This window comes from Euleptes europaea, chromosome 8 (assembly GCF_029931775.1).
Source record: "Euleptes europaea isolate rEulEur1 chromosome 8, rEulEur1.hap1, whole genome shotgun sequence".
NCBI classification, from domain to species: Eukaryota; Metazoa; Chordata; class Lepidosauria; order Squamata; family Sphaerodactylidae; genus Euleptes; species Euleptes europaea.
Genome location: NC_079319.1, coordinates 98198904 through 98216387, shown reverse-complemented (window position 1 = coordinate 98216387; position 17484 = coordinate 98198904). Strand labels below are relative to the sequence as shown.

At 44.8% G+C, this 17484-nt stretch overlaps 1 protein-coding gene across 1 annotated transcript in view; it reads right to left on the bottom strand.

Moving 5' to 3' along the window:
* The window catches only part of PHLPP1 (PH domain and leucine rich repeat protein phosphatase 1), a 269392-nt gene that overhangs the window by 30397 nt on the left and 221511 nt on the right, over positions 1-17484 (bottom strand). Inside the window, exons 12-14 of the mRNA XM_056854991.1 lie at positions 7987-8187; positions 4828-4990; positions 268-398 (exon numbers count right to left, since the gene is read on the bottom strand). Coding sequence (XP_056710969.1) covers positions 268-398; positions 4828-4990; positions 7987-8187 — 495 coding nt within the window. The remainder of the gene's footprint in view (positions 1-267; positions 399-4827; positions 4991-7986; positions 8188-17484) is intronic.

Genomic DNA, 17484 nt, shown 5'->3' with positions numbered 1-17484 from the left:
GAAGGGCAAAGGAAGACCATCATTGGGATGGAAGGTACGGTGGCTTTGGAAAGACTGGGATATTTGGTAGGGTAGGGGTCTGGCACTCTCTTTTGCCCTCTGCCTTGGCCAATAAAATTTGCCAGTTGTTTAGCAAGTGCAGCAATAAAAGGGGGGGGGTATTTTTTTTTTTTAAAGGGCACCTGATGTTTGCGTACAGGGTGTTCTGTGTTTCCTGTTTTGTGTTGCCTCCTGCCCACTGTGTAATAAAAGCTGACTGTTCCTTACTTCAAGAGCTCCAGGGTCTTGTGATCCAGGATGAGTCTGGGGTTTCCAGTCAGGTCTAGTTCCTGCAGCTTCAGAGGCAAGTTTTCGGGTAACGTGACTTCAGTCAGCTCATTACAGCTCAGGTCCACACACTGAAGGAAGGGGAGGAGGAGGAGAAATGTTTAGTTCTCACCATGTGGCCCCATGGCCATTTTTAGCTAAACATCACAGAATGAGGCAGCAAAGGCCTCGCTCTTGATCAGCCAAACAGTATTTATTTGGGAGAGGTGGGGGCTCACGTGACGAAAGTCCCCCCACCCAAAAAATCCCAACAAACAGAGAAACTAGCCTATGAGTGAGAAAGATGGACTAGGTGTATTTTTCATTTCCCCAATGTAGTTTTCTAGGTACGGGCTGGTTTTGTTTTCTGTAATTAATAGTTGTCGCATGAACCCTCCACCCGGAGTCCCAAGTGGTACAGTATGGACAGAGTGTTCTAGCCCCTCATTCTATCCCTGTAAGCCGAAGACTTCCCCTCAACCCAGAGAGCTATTTATTTAAAACAGTTATATCCTGCCTTATTTCTTTTAGACTCCAGGTGGCTAACAACGCAACAAGAAGTTCCAAAGACACACAAAAATGTAAGAGTTCATTAACAAAACTGAAACAGGCAGCTTAAAAAAACTGAGTTTACCCATCATAAATTGCCCTTAGAAACGGAACTTCTGTATAGATTTTTATAGCACCATATCATTCAAAACTCAACGCAAGTTTTAAAACGCATCCCTCCTGTGCCTTAAGCCATCCCTGATCCACAGAAGATTCACAAGACATCTTAAAAATGTGCCCCCCCATCTGCATGTTTCAGAACAAGTCCTGATTCCCCCATTGTCTAAGGTATAGTATAATTATTCTCTTTAAGTTAACGGGGCACAACTTTATTAAGTGAGCTTTAATTAGAAGTTATTACATTACATAGAAAGGGAGCCATTTGGAAAGGATTCATCTTCATTTAGGCAAAATTCCTGTTGCCAACCATGAGCCACTAGGGCAGAGGAGGTTACGAATTTAAAGTATGTTTTAAAAGCTAGCTTGTATGGCCCAGCACTGCCAGCGATATCGTTAAGCAGTGGAGCCTATGCTGGGGCCATGACAGCAACAATTGTAAAAAGCTTATTTTTCCTGCCAGGTATTACTTGTTTTTCTTAGGTTGTATGAACATCAAGTCACTAAATCTATATTCTGTCAAGACCGGCCTGGCCTGAGAACGGAGTACTGTGGTTTAGCCAGGTGCTAACCCAAGGTCGCAACTGTTATGCTGTCATGCTATTGTTTTGAGAGTTGTGTGTGTAGTCTAACTTCTGTGGGAACTGAAGGGTTGACCTAGCAACCAGAGGTGGCCTGACTTTGCAAGCTTTCTTCTATATATACGATCCTCTGTAGAATGCACCCCATTAGAGTCCTTCTAGTTTTCTGGCTTCTGCAACTTGTTGTATATTTCCAAATAAACCAGCTTTCTTAGGATTTCCTGCCTATGGAGTCTGTTTATGGATTTGTCAACGAGGATTGAGCTTACATTAGGACTCTAATCTTCAACTTTTTAAATTTTAGTTTCTTGTTTTCCTAACGTGAGTGTCTGAGTTCTGGCTGGGGCCAAGATGTGGGTTGAGCCCAGGAGGAAACCCGTTGACTTGCCGTCCGAGAGGTTACCCAGCAGGACGCCGCTCCACTGACCTGACTAAGTGCCAGGGAGTGGACATGGAGTCGGCTCTACGGCAGCGCCGGTGCCTCAACAGGGGTTCCCCGCAGTGGAAGGAGACCTGCCAGCAGCGCAGCCTAGAAAGGGCGAGGAGTAGCAGAGACAGACTGTTGGGTCGATACCACCATGCAGGAGGGAATGCGGCAGCGGGCCCTGGAAACGAGACGTTCCTGATGGGGCCTGATCCCGCGCCCTTCTTCCTCCCGACGCAACAGTCGGAGACGGCAAGCCCTGTTCGACCCCGTTTGTGCCAAGAGGCCGAGCAACTTTGTGCATCAATCCACAGGGTTCAGTCCGTTTCACATTGTGTATGGGAGGGAATTCAAACCCGTTGCCCATGTGAATGTCTCTAATAAGGAGGGGGGTACCGAAGTGGCGGAATGGGTAGATACTGTACGGACAACCTGGCTGTGGCTGGTTAAAAAATTTGGAGCGAGCCAAATGTGCATACAAGGCTCAGGCAGACAAACACCGGTAGCCGGGTTGGGTAAGCAAGGTGGGGGACCTAGTCTATTTGTCCACTAAAAACGTACGGTCTCTGCGTCCATGCAGAAAACTCAGCACCAAATATATAGGACCGTTTCCTATATCAAGAATCATAAATGCGGTCACAGTAGAACTCTCCTTGCCTAAGTCACTAAGGAGAGTCCATCCAGTGTTTCATGTCAGTCTTCTAAAGCAATATGTACCCTTAGCAGAGTGGCATCCTGAACCTCCTCCCGAGGTACCGCAGATGGTGGGGGGGGGATGAACACTTCGAAGTGTCCAAGATCCTGGATTCACGTTTTCACCATGGGACACTTCAATACCTAGTTCGTTGGAAACACTTTGGTTCTGCTTATGATGAATGGGTGAATAGCCGGGATGTCTCCGCCCCTCGACTTGTGCGTCGTTACCATGCGTCCTACCCTGACAAGCCCGTTCTGGTAGAGGCGGGGGAAGGGAGGTCTTAAGGGGGGCAGAATGTCAGGACCGGCCCGGCCTGAGAACGGAGTACTATGGTTTGGCCAGGTGCTAATCCAAGGTCGCAACTGTTATGCTGTCATGCTATTGTTTTGAGAGTTGTGTGTGTAGTTTAACTTCGGTGGGAACTGAAGGGTTGCCCTAGCAACCAGAGGTGGCCTGACTTTGTAGCCTTTCTTCTATATCAGGGGTGGGGAACCTTTTTCCTGCCAAGGGCCATTTGTTCATTTGTAACATCATTCAGGGGCCATAACCAGGTGTAGATCTCCCGGCGCGGGGGGGGGGGAGAGAGGCTAGGGTTGCTAGGTTTCCAGCCACCACCTGGAGGTTGGCAACCACAGGGGAGGCCATGCAGAGAAGGCCTGGAGGGCACCCCCCTCCCCCTCCCTCCCCCTCCCAGGCGGGAGGGCAGCCAGCAGTGGGACCCGAGCAAACGAGGCACCGGGGGGCGCAGCCCACAGCCTATCCTCAGGGAAGGAAGGGAGGAAGGAAAACAGAAATGGAAAAGGAGAAAAGGATGAAAGGAGACAAACAAAGAAAGAGATGAGGGAGAGAGGGGGAGAAAGAGTGACAGAAAAAGAGGAAGAGAGAAAAGCCTTCCCCCCCCCCACACACACACGGCAGCACACAAAGCCCTGCGCGACCGGACCCCAGCCTCCACGCCCTCCCACCCCGAGTCCACAAAAGGTCCTCCAAGCCCAATTGGCTCCCGCGAGCATGTTCCGCCGCTGGGAGCCACCGGCCTCTCCCACCCCCTCGCCGCTTGACAGGCTGCGAGAGGGGCTTACAGTGTACCACGGCATTCCTGCGACTGTAGGGGGCAGCCTTGGGGGAAGCGTCCCTCCCAACAGTCGACGAGAGGCGGTCCAAAGGGCGTCGCGGCCCCAGGAACACCCTCGGGGAGGGCCGCACTGTGCTGCGCCTCCGCGGCTGGGCTCTGGAGCTCCCGATGGCCACTGAAAATGTCCTCAGGGGCCGCATATGGCCCCCGGGCCAGACGTTCCCCATCCCTGTTCTATTTATACGATCCTCTGTAGACTGCACCCCCATTAGAGTCCTTCTAGTTTTCTGGCTTCTGCAACACTTTATATTTCCAAATAAACCAGCTTTCTTAGGATTTCCTGCCTATGGAGTCTGTTTATGGATTTGTCAACGAGCACTGAGCTTACATATTCACTGTTTAAAGGAGTGTGACATTTCCTTGGAGGAAAGGTAGGGGTAGCCATGAGATAGCAAAAACGTGGCAAAAATTTGAAGATGCAGCCCACAGCCACAGCGGAGGTTTTGGTGGGGAGATGCACGGCCGTGTGCAGCCTGCTAAATCTGGCCTTGTGGCCTTCCAGCTTGATCTTCAGAATTACACTGTGGGCGACTAATTGAATTTCATGTCAGTTGCACAGGTGCGTGCTTTGATGTTAGAGGTGAACACACCTGTGCACACCTGAAAGAAGGTGTAGCACATAGCCCAGCTACACTGCAAAAGTATGGCATGACATGTGCAGGAAACTGGAAGGTCCGTTCCTCCCCAAAATGCATTGAGGCTCAACATGTCCAGTGTATAACCATACATGCTCATTTGTATGCTGCCCCCTTTGGCTATAATTCCTAAACATTTAAATTCACTTCACTGGGATCTTCCCGGGAACCCTCTCCATCTCAGACCGTTTTGGGGCAAAGATCCCAGTGACCATAAATGGGACCGGTCAGAATGCCACTTCCATGATCCACACGCTGTTGAAATGAATGTATCATGTCCTATGCTTTGATGTTCTGAGCATTTTGAAGAAACTTTCCATTTCAGGCTACATCCCAATACTTAAGGGAACGTTTGGGATAAACTATAAAGACAAAACTCATACCTTGATTTCAGCAAGTTGCATGACTTCTGGAAAGACTTCAATGCAATTGGAGTGCGCAATCACTGTATGCATGCGTTGGCAGTTCATAATGGTTGTGGGGATGGATTTCAGCTTATTTCCGCTAACATCAATTTCTTCCAGTTCTTCAAGTTTGGCCATTTTACTACAAAAAGGCAACATAATATATTTTAAGCAAGTACTTCCGCTCATAATCTTGGGGTAGTGGTTCTGAATTAAAGACTAGCTTCCTTCAAATGAATCACTGCTTGGTACCCTTTCCATATGCAGACAGGAGAGAGAGCTCAAGCCCTTTTAAATTAACATACAACAAGGAATAAATGTGTCCCGAATGTGGCAGATACCAGAAGCCAGGGCTGGCCCAATGGACAGGCTTGGTAGATATCTTTGTTCAGTTATGATCTCATTTAAACTCATTCACAGCTGCTGTTTTCTGCTTGCAAAACACAAACAACAATGACCTTATTGAGAGAGCAACAGGGCAAGAGACACAAAAACGGAACGCCTCAAACGAAGACAAATGGAGCATTTTTTAAAAACCTCTGGGCTCCGCGTGTGTGCGTGACAAGCTTTGCTTTTATATGGAGACATACGAAGCTGATTTATACCAATCAGCCTATTGGGCTGTCAAGGTTCGGATCTTCCAGCAGAGACTCTCCAGGGTCTCCAGGGAGCCAGCGTGGCGTAGTGGTTAAGAGCAGTGGTTTGGAGTGGTGGACTCTGATCTGGAGAACCGGGTTTGATTCCCCACTCCTTCACATGAGTGGCGGAGGCTAGTCTGGTTAACCGGGTTGGTTTCCCCACTCCTCCACACAATGCCAGCTGGGTGACCCTGGGCCAGTCGCAGCTCTCTTTGAGCTCTCTCAACCCCACCTACCTCACAGGGTGCCTGTTGTGGGGAGGGGAAGGTGATTGTAAGCTGGTTTGATTCTTCCTTAAGTGGGAGAGAAAGTCAGCATATAAAAAACAACTCTTCTTCTTCTTCGTGTGGGGCTCTTTGATATCACCCATTACTGGACTTTTTTCAAAACTGGAGATGCTGGGGAGGGGGTTTGAACTTGGGACCTATTGCATGCCAAGCAAATGCTCTACCACTGAGCCCTGACCCTATCCATCTCCAGACGACTACTGGCAAACTGACAGCTGGGAAGTCTTTGCCACCCCTGGCTCCACCTTTCCTTGTTCCTCCTTCTCACCCGGACACATCCTCCTGCTGCTAGGAATCAGGCACCTCTCCACTGTGCGCCCAGCATGGAAACGGCCCCGTCTTCCTCCGCCCCTGAGACGCCCAGCAGGACAGAAGCGCTTCATCTCCTGGCCACAGAAAAGGGGGGGGCAGGGCGACGATCGATCAATCGTCGCCAACTGCAGCACACATGGACGGGTGAAGCAGGAAAGGGGAGGAGCAAGATGGGGACGGCAGCTCGTGACTCGCCAGCATGCAGGAGACCGTTATTAGCATACTAAAAAACAGAGTTCAGAGGGGGCCCCTTTAAAGTACAGGTTTTCAGCCATTCCCCCCCCCCCAAAGGCCAAAACCCATCTCTGCCCTATACCACTACTGGATAAGTACAAATGTTCTGGCTGCTGGGAAGGAAGATTAGTCACGGAAACCTAACAACCGAACAGCTGCTGTGAACTGGAAGACTGTCTCTGCCAAGAGAAAACCCTCCTTCATATCAGGTCTAGGAGGAGGAAAGGTTCTGTGCTGATGTGGGGCTGAAAAGACTGGGAGGGCCGAGGACCCGGGGGACCCCAGTGACACTAAAGGGAAGGTATTGGGGGGGGGGGGTGTGACCTGCAGCTAGTAACTGCCAGAAGGGGAAGGGAAGCAAAGATAAAAATGGCTGAATGTCTATTAGTTCAGAACAGCCAGGTAAACCTTTGCATGTAGGTCTCTATTAATACATTAATACCTGCGACTCCCAGCTCTCAAAAGATACAAGCAGAGGAAAAACATGCTGCCCCAACTCTTGTGCACAGGGACCAACTAGGCTCAGAAACTTGCCAAGCCCTTTTCTTACTAGCCTTTTTTCTTGGCCTAGAATTGACAAGACACTGCTAAGAGAAACCTCATTTTCTCTCCATCCATTTCCCACTTTCGTGGAGTTTTTTAAGAACATGCCACAGGGACCAAGACCCAAGCGCCTCTCCTCTTCCTGTGGTCTGCTAGTCCCAGGTAAACATAATGAGCATCCCCATCACCACCCAGCTGGCCTTTTGTGCATATTATACTTTCATGCTGCCCCTCCCCCAAGGAGTCCAGCGCCGGGTCGGCAGCGTTGCTCTCTACTTTCGTCTTTATTCCCACAACTGTATGGGGGGGGGGGGAGAGATCAGCCTAAAACCACCCACCAAGCTCCATGGCAGAGTAGAGATTGGAAATCCAGGTCTTGCCAGTCCAATGTAGAGGGAGACTAACTACACCCCCCCGCAGGGGGTGTCTCCAATGCAAAGCAACCCCTCCCCATTAAGATTTCATAAACTGCAAACCCCCTGAGCTGCCAAATTGCTCCCGCCAGGAGTGTGTCTGGTCCAGAATGACAGAGTACAGCACTAGTTCATTTTGCTCTCTCTTTTTAAGCAGCACCTCAGCCCCAAAATGGGGCAAAACAACTCTTCTCACCCGGGGCCCCTTCAGCTTGAGAAAATGGCTCGGGGAGGAAGCAGAAGCCCCTCTTCCCCCATACTGTGGTACGAGCCCAAATCCGGCTCCTGCATCCTTTGAAAAAGGAATTCCCCGCACCTGCTTGTTTAAAAAAAGAAAAGAAAAAGCCTGGTCTGGTTCTTAAACTCTTGAACTGCATGGTTGAAATGCAGACTGTAAGCGTTCTGGGGCTCTTCTTGCGTAAAAACACAACATGCATGCTTAACACTGGTGATTGGTGGAAAGTTGCCGTCAAGTCTCAGCCAACTGTAGGGCTTTCAAGGCAAGAGACGTTCAGAGGTGGGTTTGCCATTGCCTGCCTTCGTGTAGCAAACTTGGTGGTCTCCCATCCAAAATTTAACCAGGGCCAACCCTGGTTAGCTTCAGAGATCCAACGACATCAGTCTGGCATTCCTAACACTGGATTAACAATATTCTTATAACTATAACAAAAACTGCTCTGGTGGTTTCACAAGCCAGAAAGGTCTTCCTACCTTGCAGGAAAGCTCTGTAGGCGATTGTATGCCATGTGCAGGATCTTTAGGTGTGGGTGGCCCGTTAACAAGGGCACGCATTTATCTGTGAGGTGATTGTTGGTCAAATACAGTTCCTGCAAAATGCTGCGGGTCTCTTCTGAAAGAGTGGCTGGAGGCAGCATTTCCAGTTTGTTGGCAGAAGCGTTCAGGTACCTCAAGCTGAAAAACAAGACGCCCGAGATAAAAAATATGCACAGCTAATTCATTAGGCTTGATGTTTTACAAAATGTGACCCGGCTAATAAAACTTGTCCTAAGAGTTCCAGCCTGAAGGTGGATCAACACCACGTAGTTACAGGTACTTTATGCATTACGTATTCCTTGTAAGGAAAATCAAATAGGAAACAGCATGAAATCCATGGGTAGAAATTCATCTGCAATGATTGCACAGCATGTACTGAAGCTGGGAAGACCTGTCCGCCTACAGCAACCTGGCGTATGCCTACCTTACGTACATACCGTGTAATGCACGTGCGTGCAATGGTATTTTCAGTATAGGAAAGGTGTAACATGAAGTGGTACCAAATACAGCGAAGCCACTCGCCAATTCTGCCTGCACTGTTGTGACACTGCTGCACCGAAGCCAAGGATCTTAACATTTGCTCGCAATTCATAACCAGTGAGTGTTTCTGCAACAAAGGTTTGGCCAATTACATTTCCCCTGCCACTTGCCATGGCACAATCATGTAGCTTTTGACACAGGTCATTTGCTGACCATCTCTGATCTCATTTTAAGAGTGGAGTAGGGTTTCTAGTCCACATGCCTGCGCATGAAAGCTTGAAAATATGTGGGCAGCATAACACTGCAAAGATAGAAAAAGCCAGAGGGTTCAAAGGACTGTACTTCTAGGGGCTGGGAAAGAGGAAAGTGTTTGACGGCCACGGCTGCATTTCCCCAGTCTGCTCTCCAACGCCTTGTCTCAAAATAGCCAAATATTCAGAATTTAACAAAAATGGAAATGCTGCCATTCTTGCAAATGTCATAAAGTTAATTTGAGCACAAAGCTAAGGCTATCTTAGTACAATATTTAGATCAGCATTGCTGAGAGCAAAGGCAGATCTTTCCACAAAGTGGACAGAAAGAGGAAGCTACTTATGGGCCGCCTGCCAACTTTGTTAGGATTCCAGGAACTCCAGCTATTTTGACATTCCAAGGCCTTGTGGCTGCAGGGAGAGGGAGTGTCTTCAAGTTACGGATGCAAAACAAATCCTGAAACGTGTAAATGTATTGTGTTTTACAAGCGGAGCCCCACATGGCCGACATTCCGCTTCTCCCGCATTACCACCAAGGACCAACATAAGATGTTTATGCTTGAAGGTAACAATTTGCATATTGTGGAATGCGTGGTATATTCACAAAGCTACAATTCATCCTCCTCCATGGTCAGGGAATGTTTGCCTTTCCACACACACAATCTAGGCTGATCAAAACAAAACTGGCACGAGTTCAATATAATTCCCCCCCTCACCCTCCCAGATCATGTGAATCACCTCAGAGAAAGGAGTTAAAGTTAAAGCCCTCTTGAAAAAGTAAATATCTTTGGGTTGGATTTACTGTAGCACAAACGTAACTAGGCTGAAGCCGATTCTGAGACCCATCTCAGACAAACTTGGGCCTCGATAAACGCACGGGTCTTTCCAGGTGCCCCAGACCGTCTCCTGTCTGAGCCACAATACAGAGTCTGTCACGTGTTGCTCAAATATTCTTTCCAACATTTCCAGGACAGGACCAAGTTCACTGTTTTCCTCAAGGAGCCTCTGACCACCACAAGGCACGTAATTCTTTCCTATCTAGGAATGAGTACAGAGGAGAATACTGGAATATCAAGTGAGAAACAGCAGGAACCCGAAACTTGAGTGTTTGGGCTCAAGATCTCATGATCTTAGGCAGATGATGAGAGGGAGGGGCATCTTGGGCATCTTCTGGGCATGGAGTGGGGGTCACTGGGGATGTGGGGGGCGGGGAGGTAGTTGTGAATTTCCTGCATTGTGCAGGGGGTTGGACTAGACCCTGGTGGTCCCATCTCTATGATTCTATAAGAACAGCCCTGCTTGCCCTTGTAATTCCTGTATCTCAGGTGGTTTTGCATGGATGCTGCTCCAACCACTCATTTTCAAAATGGAGGACTGGGGCTCAGAGTGGGGTCACACAAATGGCCTCATGCAGGTCCACATACGGTGGGGGCACCACCACCTTTTCACTGTCCTTGAGTCCTGTGGATCCATTCTTCTAGTGCTAGTTTTGTTCCAACACACAGGAGCCTTCCCTGATGGGATACATCAACAGAAGCATAACATTCAAATCGCAAGATGTCATAGTCCCGCTGTACACTGCATTGGTCAGGCCACATCAGGAGTATTGTGTGCGGTTCTGGAGGCCTCACTTCAAAAAGGATGTGGACAGAATGGAGCAGGTGCAGAGGAGAGCGACGAGGATGATCAGGGGCCGGGAGACCAAGCCCTGCGAGGAAAGGCTGAGGGAATTGGGAATGTGTAGTCTGGAAAAGAGGAGGTTGAGGGGGAACAGGATTATCCTCTTTAGGTATTTGAAGGGCTGTCACTTAGAGGAGGGCAGGGAGCCGTTCCTGCTGGCAGCAGAGGATAGGACTCACAATAATAAATTATGGTTTCAGTTATGGGCAGAAAGGTACCAGCTGGACATTAGGAAACATTTTTTTACAGTAAGAGTTGTTCAGCAGTGGAATCAGCTGCCTAGGGAGGTGGTGAGCTCCCCCTCCCTGGCAGTCTTCAAGCAGAGGCTGGACAAACACTTGTTAGGGATGCTCTAGGCCAGGGGCGGGGAACCTTTTTTCCGCCAAGGGCCATTTGTATATTTACAACATCATTTGCGGGCCATACAAAATTATCAACTTAAAAATTAGCTGATCAAGCCCCAAGCAGGCAGCTGCCCCAGATGACCCACCCACCCTCAGCGCTGGCAAGCAGGCAGGCATCCAATTGGTGGCGCACTCGCCCATCTGGTGGCACAGGATGGTCTGTTGCACCAGCCGGGCATAGCTGTCCAGCCACACGCTAGAGTTGCTCCTGCTCCGCATGGTTGGGGCCAGATTCTACAGCCAGCTCCTGCTACCTCCACCTGCAGGGGTGAAATGAGGACACACTGGCTAAAATCTCCCCCCACCCACGCGCATTCTGGCCCTGCCTCCTTTAACCCTCCATTGTCACCACTTCCGCCCCCAGCCCTCTTGTAGTACAGAGGGAATACGTTTCTCCACGGCCTGGGTAGGAAAGGGTTAACACAGTTTCTTGGGCGGTCCTAGCAGCTCCATAGCTAATGACTCTTCTGCAAGGGGGGGGGGAGGTTCCTTTTCTCAGCAAAACTAACTCACATCCGCCTTGAATAGAGGCTATCGCCAGTCTTACATCCTTCTGAGCTAGAGATCTACCAGGACCCAGGAAAGGCCAGACCAAATGATTTCATGGACCTTAAGAACATAAGAAAGGCCCTGCTGGATCAGACCAAGGCCCATCAAGTCCAGCAGTCTGTTCACACAGCGGCCAACCAGGTGCCTCTAGGAAGCCCACAAACAAGACGACTGCAGCAGCACCATCCTGCCTATGTTTTACCACACCCAAAATAATAGGCATGCTCCTCTGATACTAGAGAGAATAGGTATGCAGCATGACTAGTATCCATTCTAACTAGTAGCCATGAATACCCCTTTCCTCCATTAATATGTCTACTCCCCTCTTAAAGCCCTCCAAGCTGGCAGCCATCACCACATCCTGGGGCAGGGAGTTCCACAATTTAACTATGTGTTGTGTGAAAAAATACTTCCTTTGATCTGTTTTGAATCTCTCACCCTCCAGCTTTAGCAGATGACCCCGTGTTCTAGTATTATGGGAGAGGGAGAAAAACGTCTTCCTGCCCACTCTCTCCAAACCATGCATAATTTTATAGACCTCTATCATGTCTCCCCTTAGCCGCCTTCTTTCCAAGCTAAACAGCCCTAAGCGTCTTAACCGCTCCCCATAGGACAGTTGCTCTAGTCTAGTCCCCTAATCATTTTGGTTGCTCTTTTCTGCACCTTCTCAAGCTCTGCAATATCCTTTTTAGGTGTGGTGACCAGAACTGTACACAGTATTCCAAGTGTGGTCTCACCATAGATTTGAACAAGGGCAGTATGATATCAGCAGTTTTCTTTTCTATTCCTCGTCTAATTATAGCCAGCATGGAATTTGCCTTTTTTACAGCAACCGCACACTGGGTTGACATCTTCATTGAGCTATCCACTACCACCCCAAGATCCCTTTCTTGGTCTGTCGCTGCCAGCACAGATCCCATCAGTGTATATGTGAAGTTGGGATTTTTTGTCCCAGTATGCATCACTTTACACTTACTCACATTGAATCTCATTTGCCATTTTAATGCCCATTCTTCCAGTATGCAGAGATCCTTCTGGAGCTCTTCACAGTCCGATTTTGTTTTAACCACCCTAAATAATTTGGTGTCATCTGCAAACTTGGCTACTTCACTGTTTAACCCCAACTCCAGGTCATTGATGAACAGGTTGAAAAGCACCGGTCCCAACACAGATCCCTGAGGCACCCCACTGCTCACATCCCGCCATTGTGAGAACTGACCATTGATTCCTACTCTCTGCTTCCTATTTTTCAGCCAGCTCTCAATCCATAAGAGGACTTGTCCTCTTATCCCATGACTATGAAGTTTGCTTAGCAGTCTTTGGTGGGGGACTTTGTCAAAAGCTTTTTGGAAATCCAAATACACAGTATCCACAGACCTTAAATGGCCCCGGGCCTGACGTTCCCACCCCTGCTCTAGCCTGACCTGCCATTAAGCAGGAGGTTGGGACTAGATGGCCTGTATGGCCCCTTCCAACTCGTATGATTCTAAGCAGCTCTTAGGTCAGAGGAAGGGCTCCTTGTGAATATGGGGTTAAGGACTGTTTCCTCGGTCAGAGCTGTCACCGCCTGCTCCGGCCCACTCCACAACCTTGTGGATGGTAGGCAGATTTGTTATTAAGTGATATTTGCGATATCTGGATGGTTTTCTGCTGTTGGTTTTGATAATGTAAGCTGCTTTGAGCCAGCACTGAGAAAGTGGGTTGCCAAGTGCCCCCGTAAACAACCACTCTGCCCCCCCCCCCCACTGTTCAATTTCTCTCAAGAGAAAGTCGTGGAGAAATCTATCAAATCTGAAAAAGCGGAAAGCTTCTGACGGTTCTAGATGACAAATGACAGCCCCACTAATCTGGAAATGATTTGATAGATTATTTAACTCATAAAACAGCAAAGCAAATCACCAACAATGAAGCAGCACTTTTAAAACCACAATTAAAATATCTGTGGTCTAGCTGGCTAAATCATCAAAGGAAATGAGGCAAAATATTAAGAGTTCTCTTTTCAGATAAACCATGTGGGGGCAAATATAGTAAGGTTCTGCTAATGAATAAACCCTGATTTCCTTCCCCTCCAGCCTGTTGAAATGTGCCTTCTGCAAATAAGGAACCAGCCACAGGACAGAGCGGTCACGTGGATTGTCGCAGAAGGGCTTGTCTGTCTTTTTTTCTTTCTTTGGTAAAAGCTTTCCATTAAAAATAAAAACCTCCAGAAGAGGGTCTGAAACTAGGTTAGCCTGTGTGTGTGCGCGCACACTCCCCAGAAGGCCGTTCTCACAGCAAAACAAAACAAAACATGGCTTAATCGCTAGAAATATTTGTTATTTAACTAGAACTCTGGGCTTTAGAGAGGGGGACATTTTTTTTACAGTTTAAGAGGTTATAAAAAGAAGGGGAGGGAACAACAGAAAGCCACTTGAATTAATTGTTCTACCTAGAAAGCAAAACACAATATAAGTCTATTCACAAATGACTGTTAAAAAACCCTCTTATCCCCCCCTAACATGGTAAGGACTATCTAGGGAGACAACAATTCTTCTAGGAGGGATACCTCCCATTCTCTAGTGTAGTTCAAAACCCCAAAACAGACATATGGGCTTGAAACCACCATGTTTTTGTATCATGTCAATGAACAGTTTTTTCAATCTACAGTGTAACTGTTAAGTCCACACTGAAAGAATGCAGAAAACTATTAAGCCACGGACACAGTCCTCCTTCACCATAGCCCATTCAACACACAAAGGGATGCAGGTATTAACCTGAGTTGACAGATTGAACTTACAAAACATCAAACAAAACAAAGCAACATGTAGAAGGAATCCTTGCTGTACATTGGTTTTTATTTTTGACTCTTGCTGTGACAACAGATAAATGCAACAACATAGAAATGCCCTTTTAAAAAAAATAAATTTTTATTAAAGTTTTAACATAAAAAAACAAACAAACAAATACATTAAAATAAAAGAACAAATAATAAAAAATACACAAAGAAAAAGAAATACAGAAGGGTATCTATATACCTTAGTTATTACATTCATAATCATAATATTACAAAGTTAAAGAGGATACCCCTTTCCCTCCACCCACCTAAAAAAGTGACCCTTCACCCGACTTCCGAAGAAGTGTCTAAACAGTTTCTATAACACTTAATAACTAAAAACTTATAAAATTATTAATGCTAATTTCTATAACTTGTTAATTTATACTGTAAACTCCATTTTTGCCAAATTGTCCCAATATGAGGCGGCCTTACACCATGTTTTTTAAAAATCTTCCATATCTTTTCCATGTAGGAATTCCGTTAATTTGGCCATCCTCACATACATCCATAATTTCTCTCTCCAGTCTATAATTGAAGGTTTATTCACTTGTTTCCAAATTTTAGCTATCACAATTCTTGCAGCAGCAAAACTATATTGGCAAATAACCCTGTCCTGGTCATTCAAATTTTTTGGTGGAATACCTAGTAAACAAAATGCAGGTTTCCTTTTTATTCTACCAGTAATCAAATTATTCGTTTCCATTATTTCCCTCCCCCCAAAAAAAATCTTTTAATTTTTTTATATAACCACCATACATGCATATATGTTCCTCTTTCCTTTCCGCATTTCCAGCATATTCCCATATCTCCCTTATTCTTCTTAGATATCATCACTGGGGTAATATGCCATCTGTAGAACATTTTATATAGGTTTTTCCTAATTTCATTGGTTATTGCAAATTTAAATTCTCTTTTCCATAAATTTCCCCAAATTTCCAGGTCAATATTAAATCCTAGTTCCTTCATCCATTTAATCATAACTGGCTTAATTCTGTCTTGTTCTAAATTAGTTGCAATTAATAATTTATACATTCTACCAATCAATCCTTTATTTCCTTTTATTAATATTTTCTCTAGTTCAGATTTATTTTTGTTAAATCCAAACTGATTATCTTTATTAAATATATCTCTTAACCTGTAATACATAAACCAATCATTTATATCTAATTCTTCCCTACTTTTTAAAACCCATTTTCCCTCTTTCCAATCAATAATGTTTCTATATATATCCATATCTAAATTCAACTATAATCCCCTCCTCATATGAGCTTCCACTGGATTAACCCATCCCGGGGTCTTATTTTCTAAAATCCTCCTATACTTTTTCCAAACTTGAAATAATCCAGCTCTGATAATATGAATATTAAAGTTTTTATTTACCTTTTCTTTCTCATACCACAAATATGCATGCCAGCCAAACCGTAAATTATAACCCTGTAGTTCTAATATTTTAGTATTCTCTAACGTGATCCAGGTCTTTAACCATACAAAACAGGATGCCTCATAATACATTTTAAAATCTGGTAACACTAAACCTCTTCTCTTGATTGAATCAAGTTATTATATGCTATTCTATGTTTACCTTTACTCCATAAAAAATTCAAAATATATTTTTTCCAAATTTTAAATATTTTAGTTCCTTTAATAATTGGTAGATTTTGGAACAAAAAAAGCATCTTAGGTAATACCATCATTTTAGTTACCGAAATTCTACCCCATAATGATAGGGGTATTTTCCCCCAATTTTTCAAATCTATATTAATTTGCTGCCAAGTTTTAATATAATTATTTTTAAATAAGTTAAAGTTGTTTGGAGTTAACCAAATACCCAAATATTTTACTTTATGTTCAATAACAAAACCAGTACTTTTTATTAATTCTTGCTGCTGCAGAAGTGAGATATTCTTAACCAATATTTTTGTTTTATTTTTATTTATTTTAAAGCCTGCAAGCTTTCCATAAACCTCAACCATTTTATACCATTCTACATTGGGATTAGTTAAAAAACAAACTAAAAAACAAACTAAGTCATCTGCATAAGCTTTAACCTTATAATGATTTCCCCGTTTTTATAACCTACAATTATTTCTAATCTTTCTCAGTAGAACTTCTAATGTTATAATAAATATTGGTTCTTGTAGGTTATCCGGGCTGTGTAACCGTGGTCTTGGAATTTTCTTTCCTGACGTTTCGCCAGCAACTGTGGCAGGCATCTTCAGAGTAGTAACACTGAAGGACAGTGTCACTGTCCTTCAGTGTTACTACTCTGAAGATGCCTGCCACAGTTGCTGGCGAAACGTCAGGAAAGAAAATTCCAAGACCACGGTTACACAGCCCGGATAACCTACAAGAACCAATGAACTCTGACCGTGAAAGCCTTCGACAATATTTTATAATAAACAATTTCAAATTGTGATGTTAACTCACCATTAATCATCAACCTAGCAGTTTGATAAGTATAAATATTTCCAATAGCTAATTGAATTTTTCCCCAAAATCTATATATTTTAATATTTTTTTCTCATAAATTTCCAGTTTACATTATCAAACGCTTTTTCTGCATCCAAAAATATAATTGCAAAAGGTGTAATATTAAATTCCGCATATTCTAAGAGACCTAACACTACTCTAACATTCTGACTAATCAATCTTCCTGGAAGGAATCCTGCTTGATCGTCATGTATAATCTTATTTAATACGATCTTCAATCTATTTGATAAAATCGTTACAAATAATTTATAATCGTTATTCGTTATTCAATAATCGTTCTTGGTCTGTAATTTTTAGCTTCCAATAAATCAGAATTTGGTTTAGGAATTAAAACTATGTTTGCTTGTTTCCAGGTATTTGGGATAGATCCGAACTGCAAGCAACTATTCATTACTTTTAATAAATGTGGCGAAATTTGTTCTATAAAAACTTTATAATAAAGTGCTGTAAATCCATCATCGCCTGGTGCCTTATTTAGTTTACTGTTACCTATAGCTGTTTTTAATTCCTCCATTGTTATATTAGCAGCTAATAGATCTTTATGATCTTGTAGAATTCCTTCCCATTCAAATTGATTTAAATATACTTCTATTTCTTTCTCTGAAATCACTCCTTGCTTATAAAGGTTTGAGTAGTAATCTAGAAGTTTCCATAATTTTTTGTTTATTTGATGTAACCTTACCATCTCTTTTTATTTTTATTATGGGTAATTTCTTCTCTTTATGTTTAAGTTGCCAAGCTAACAACTTACCTGGTTTATTTGCAT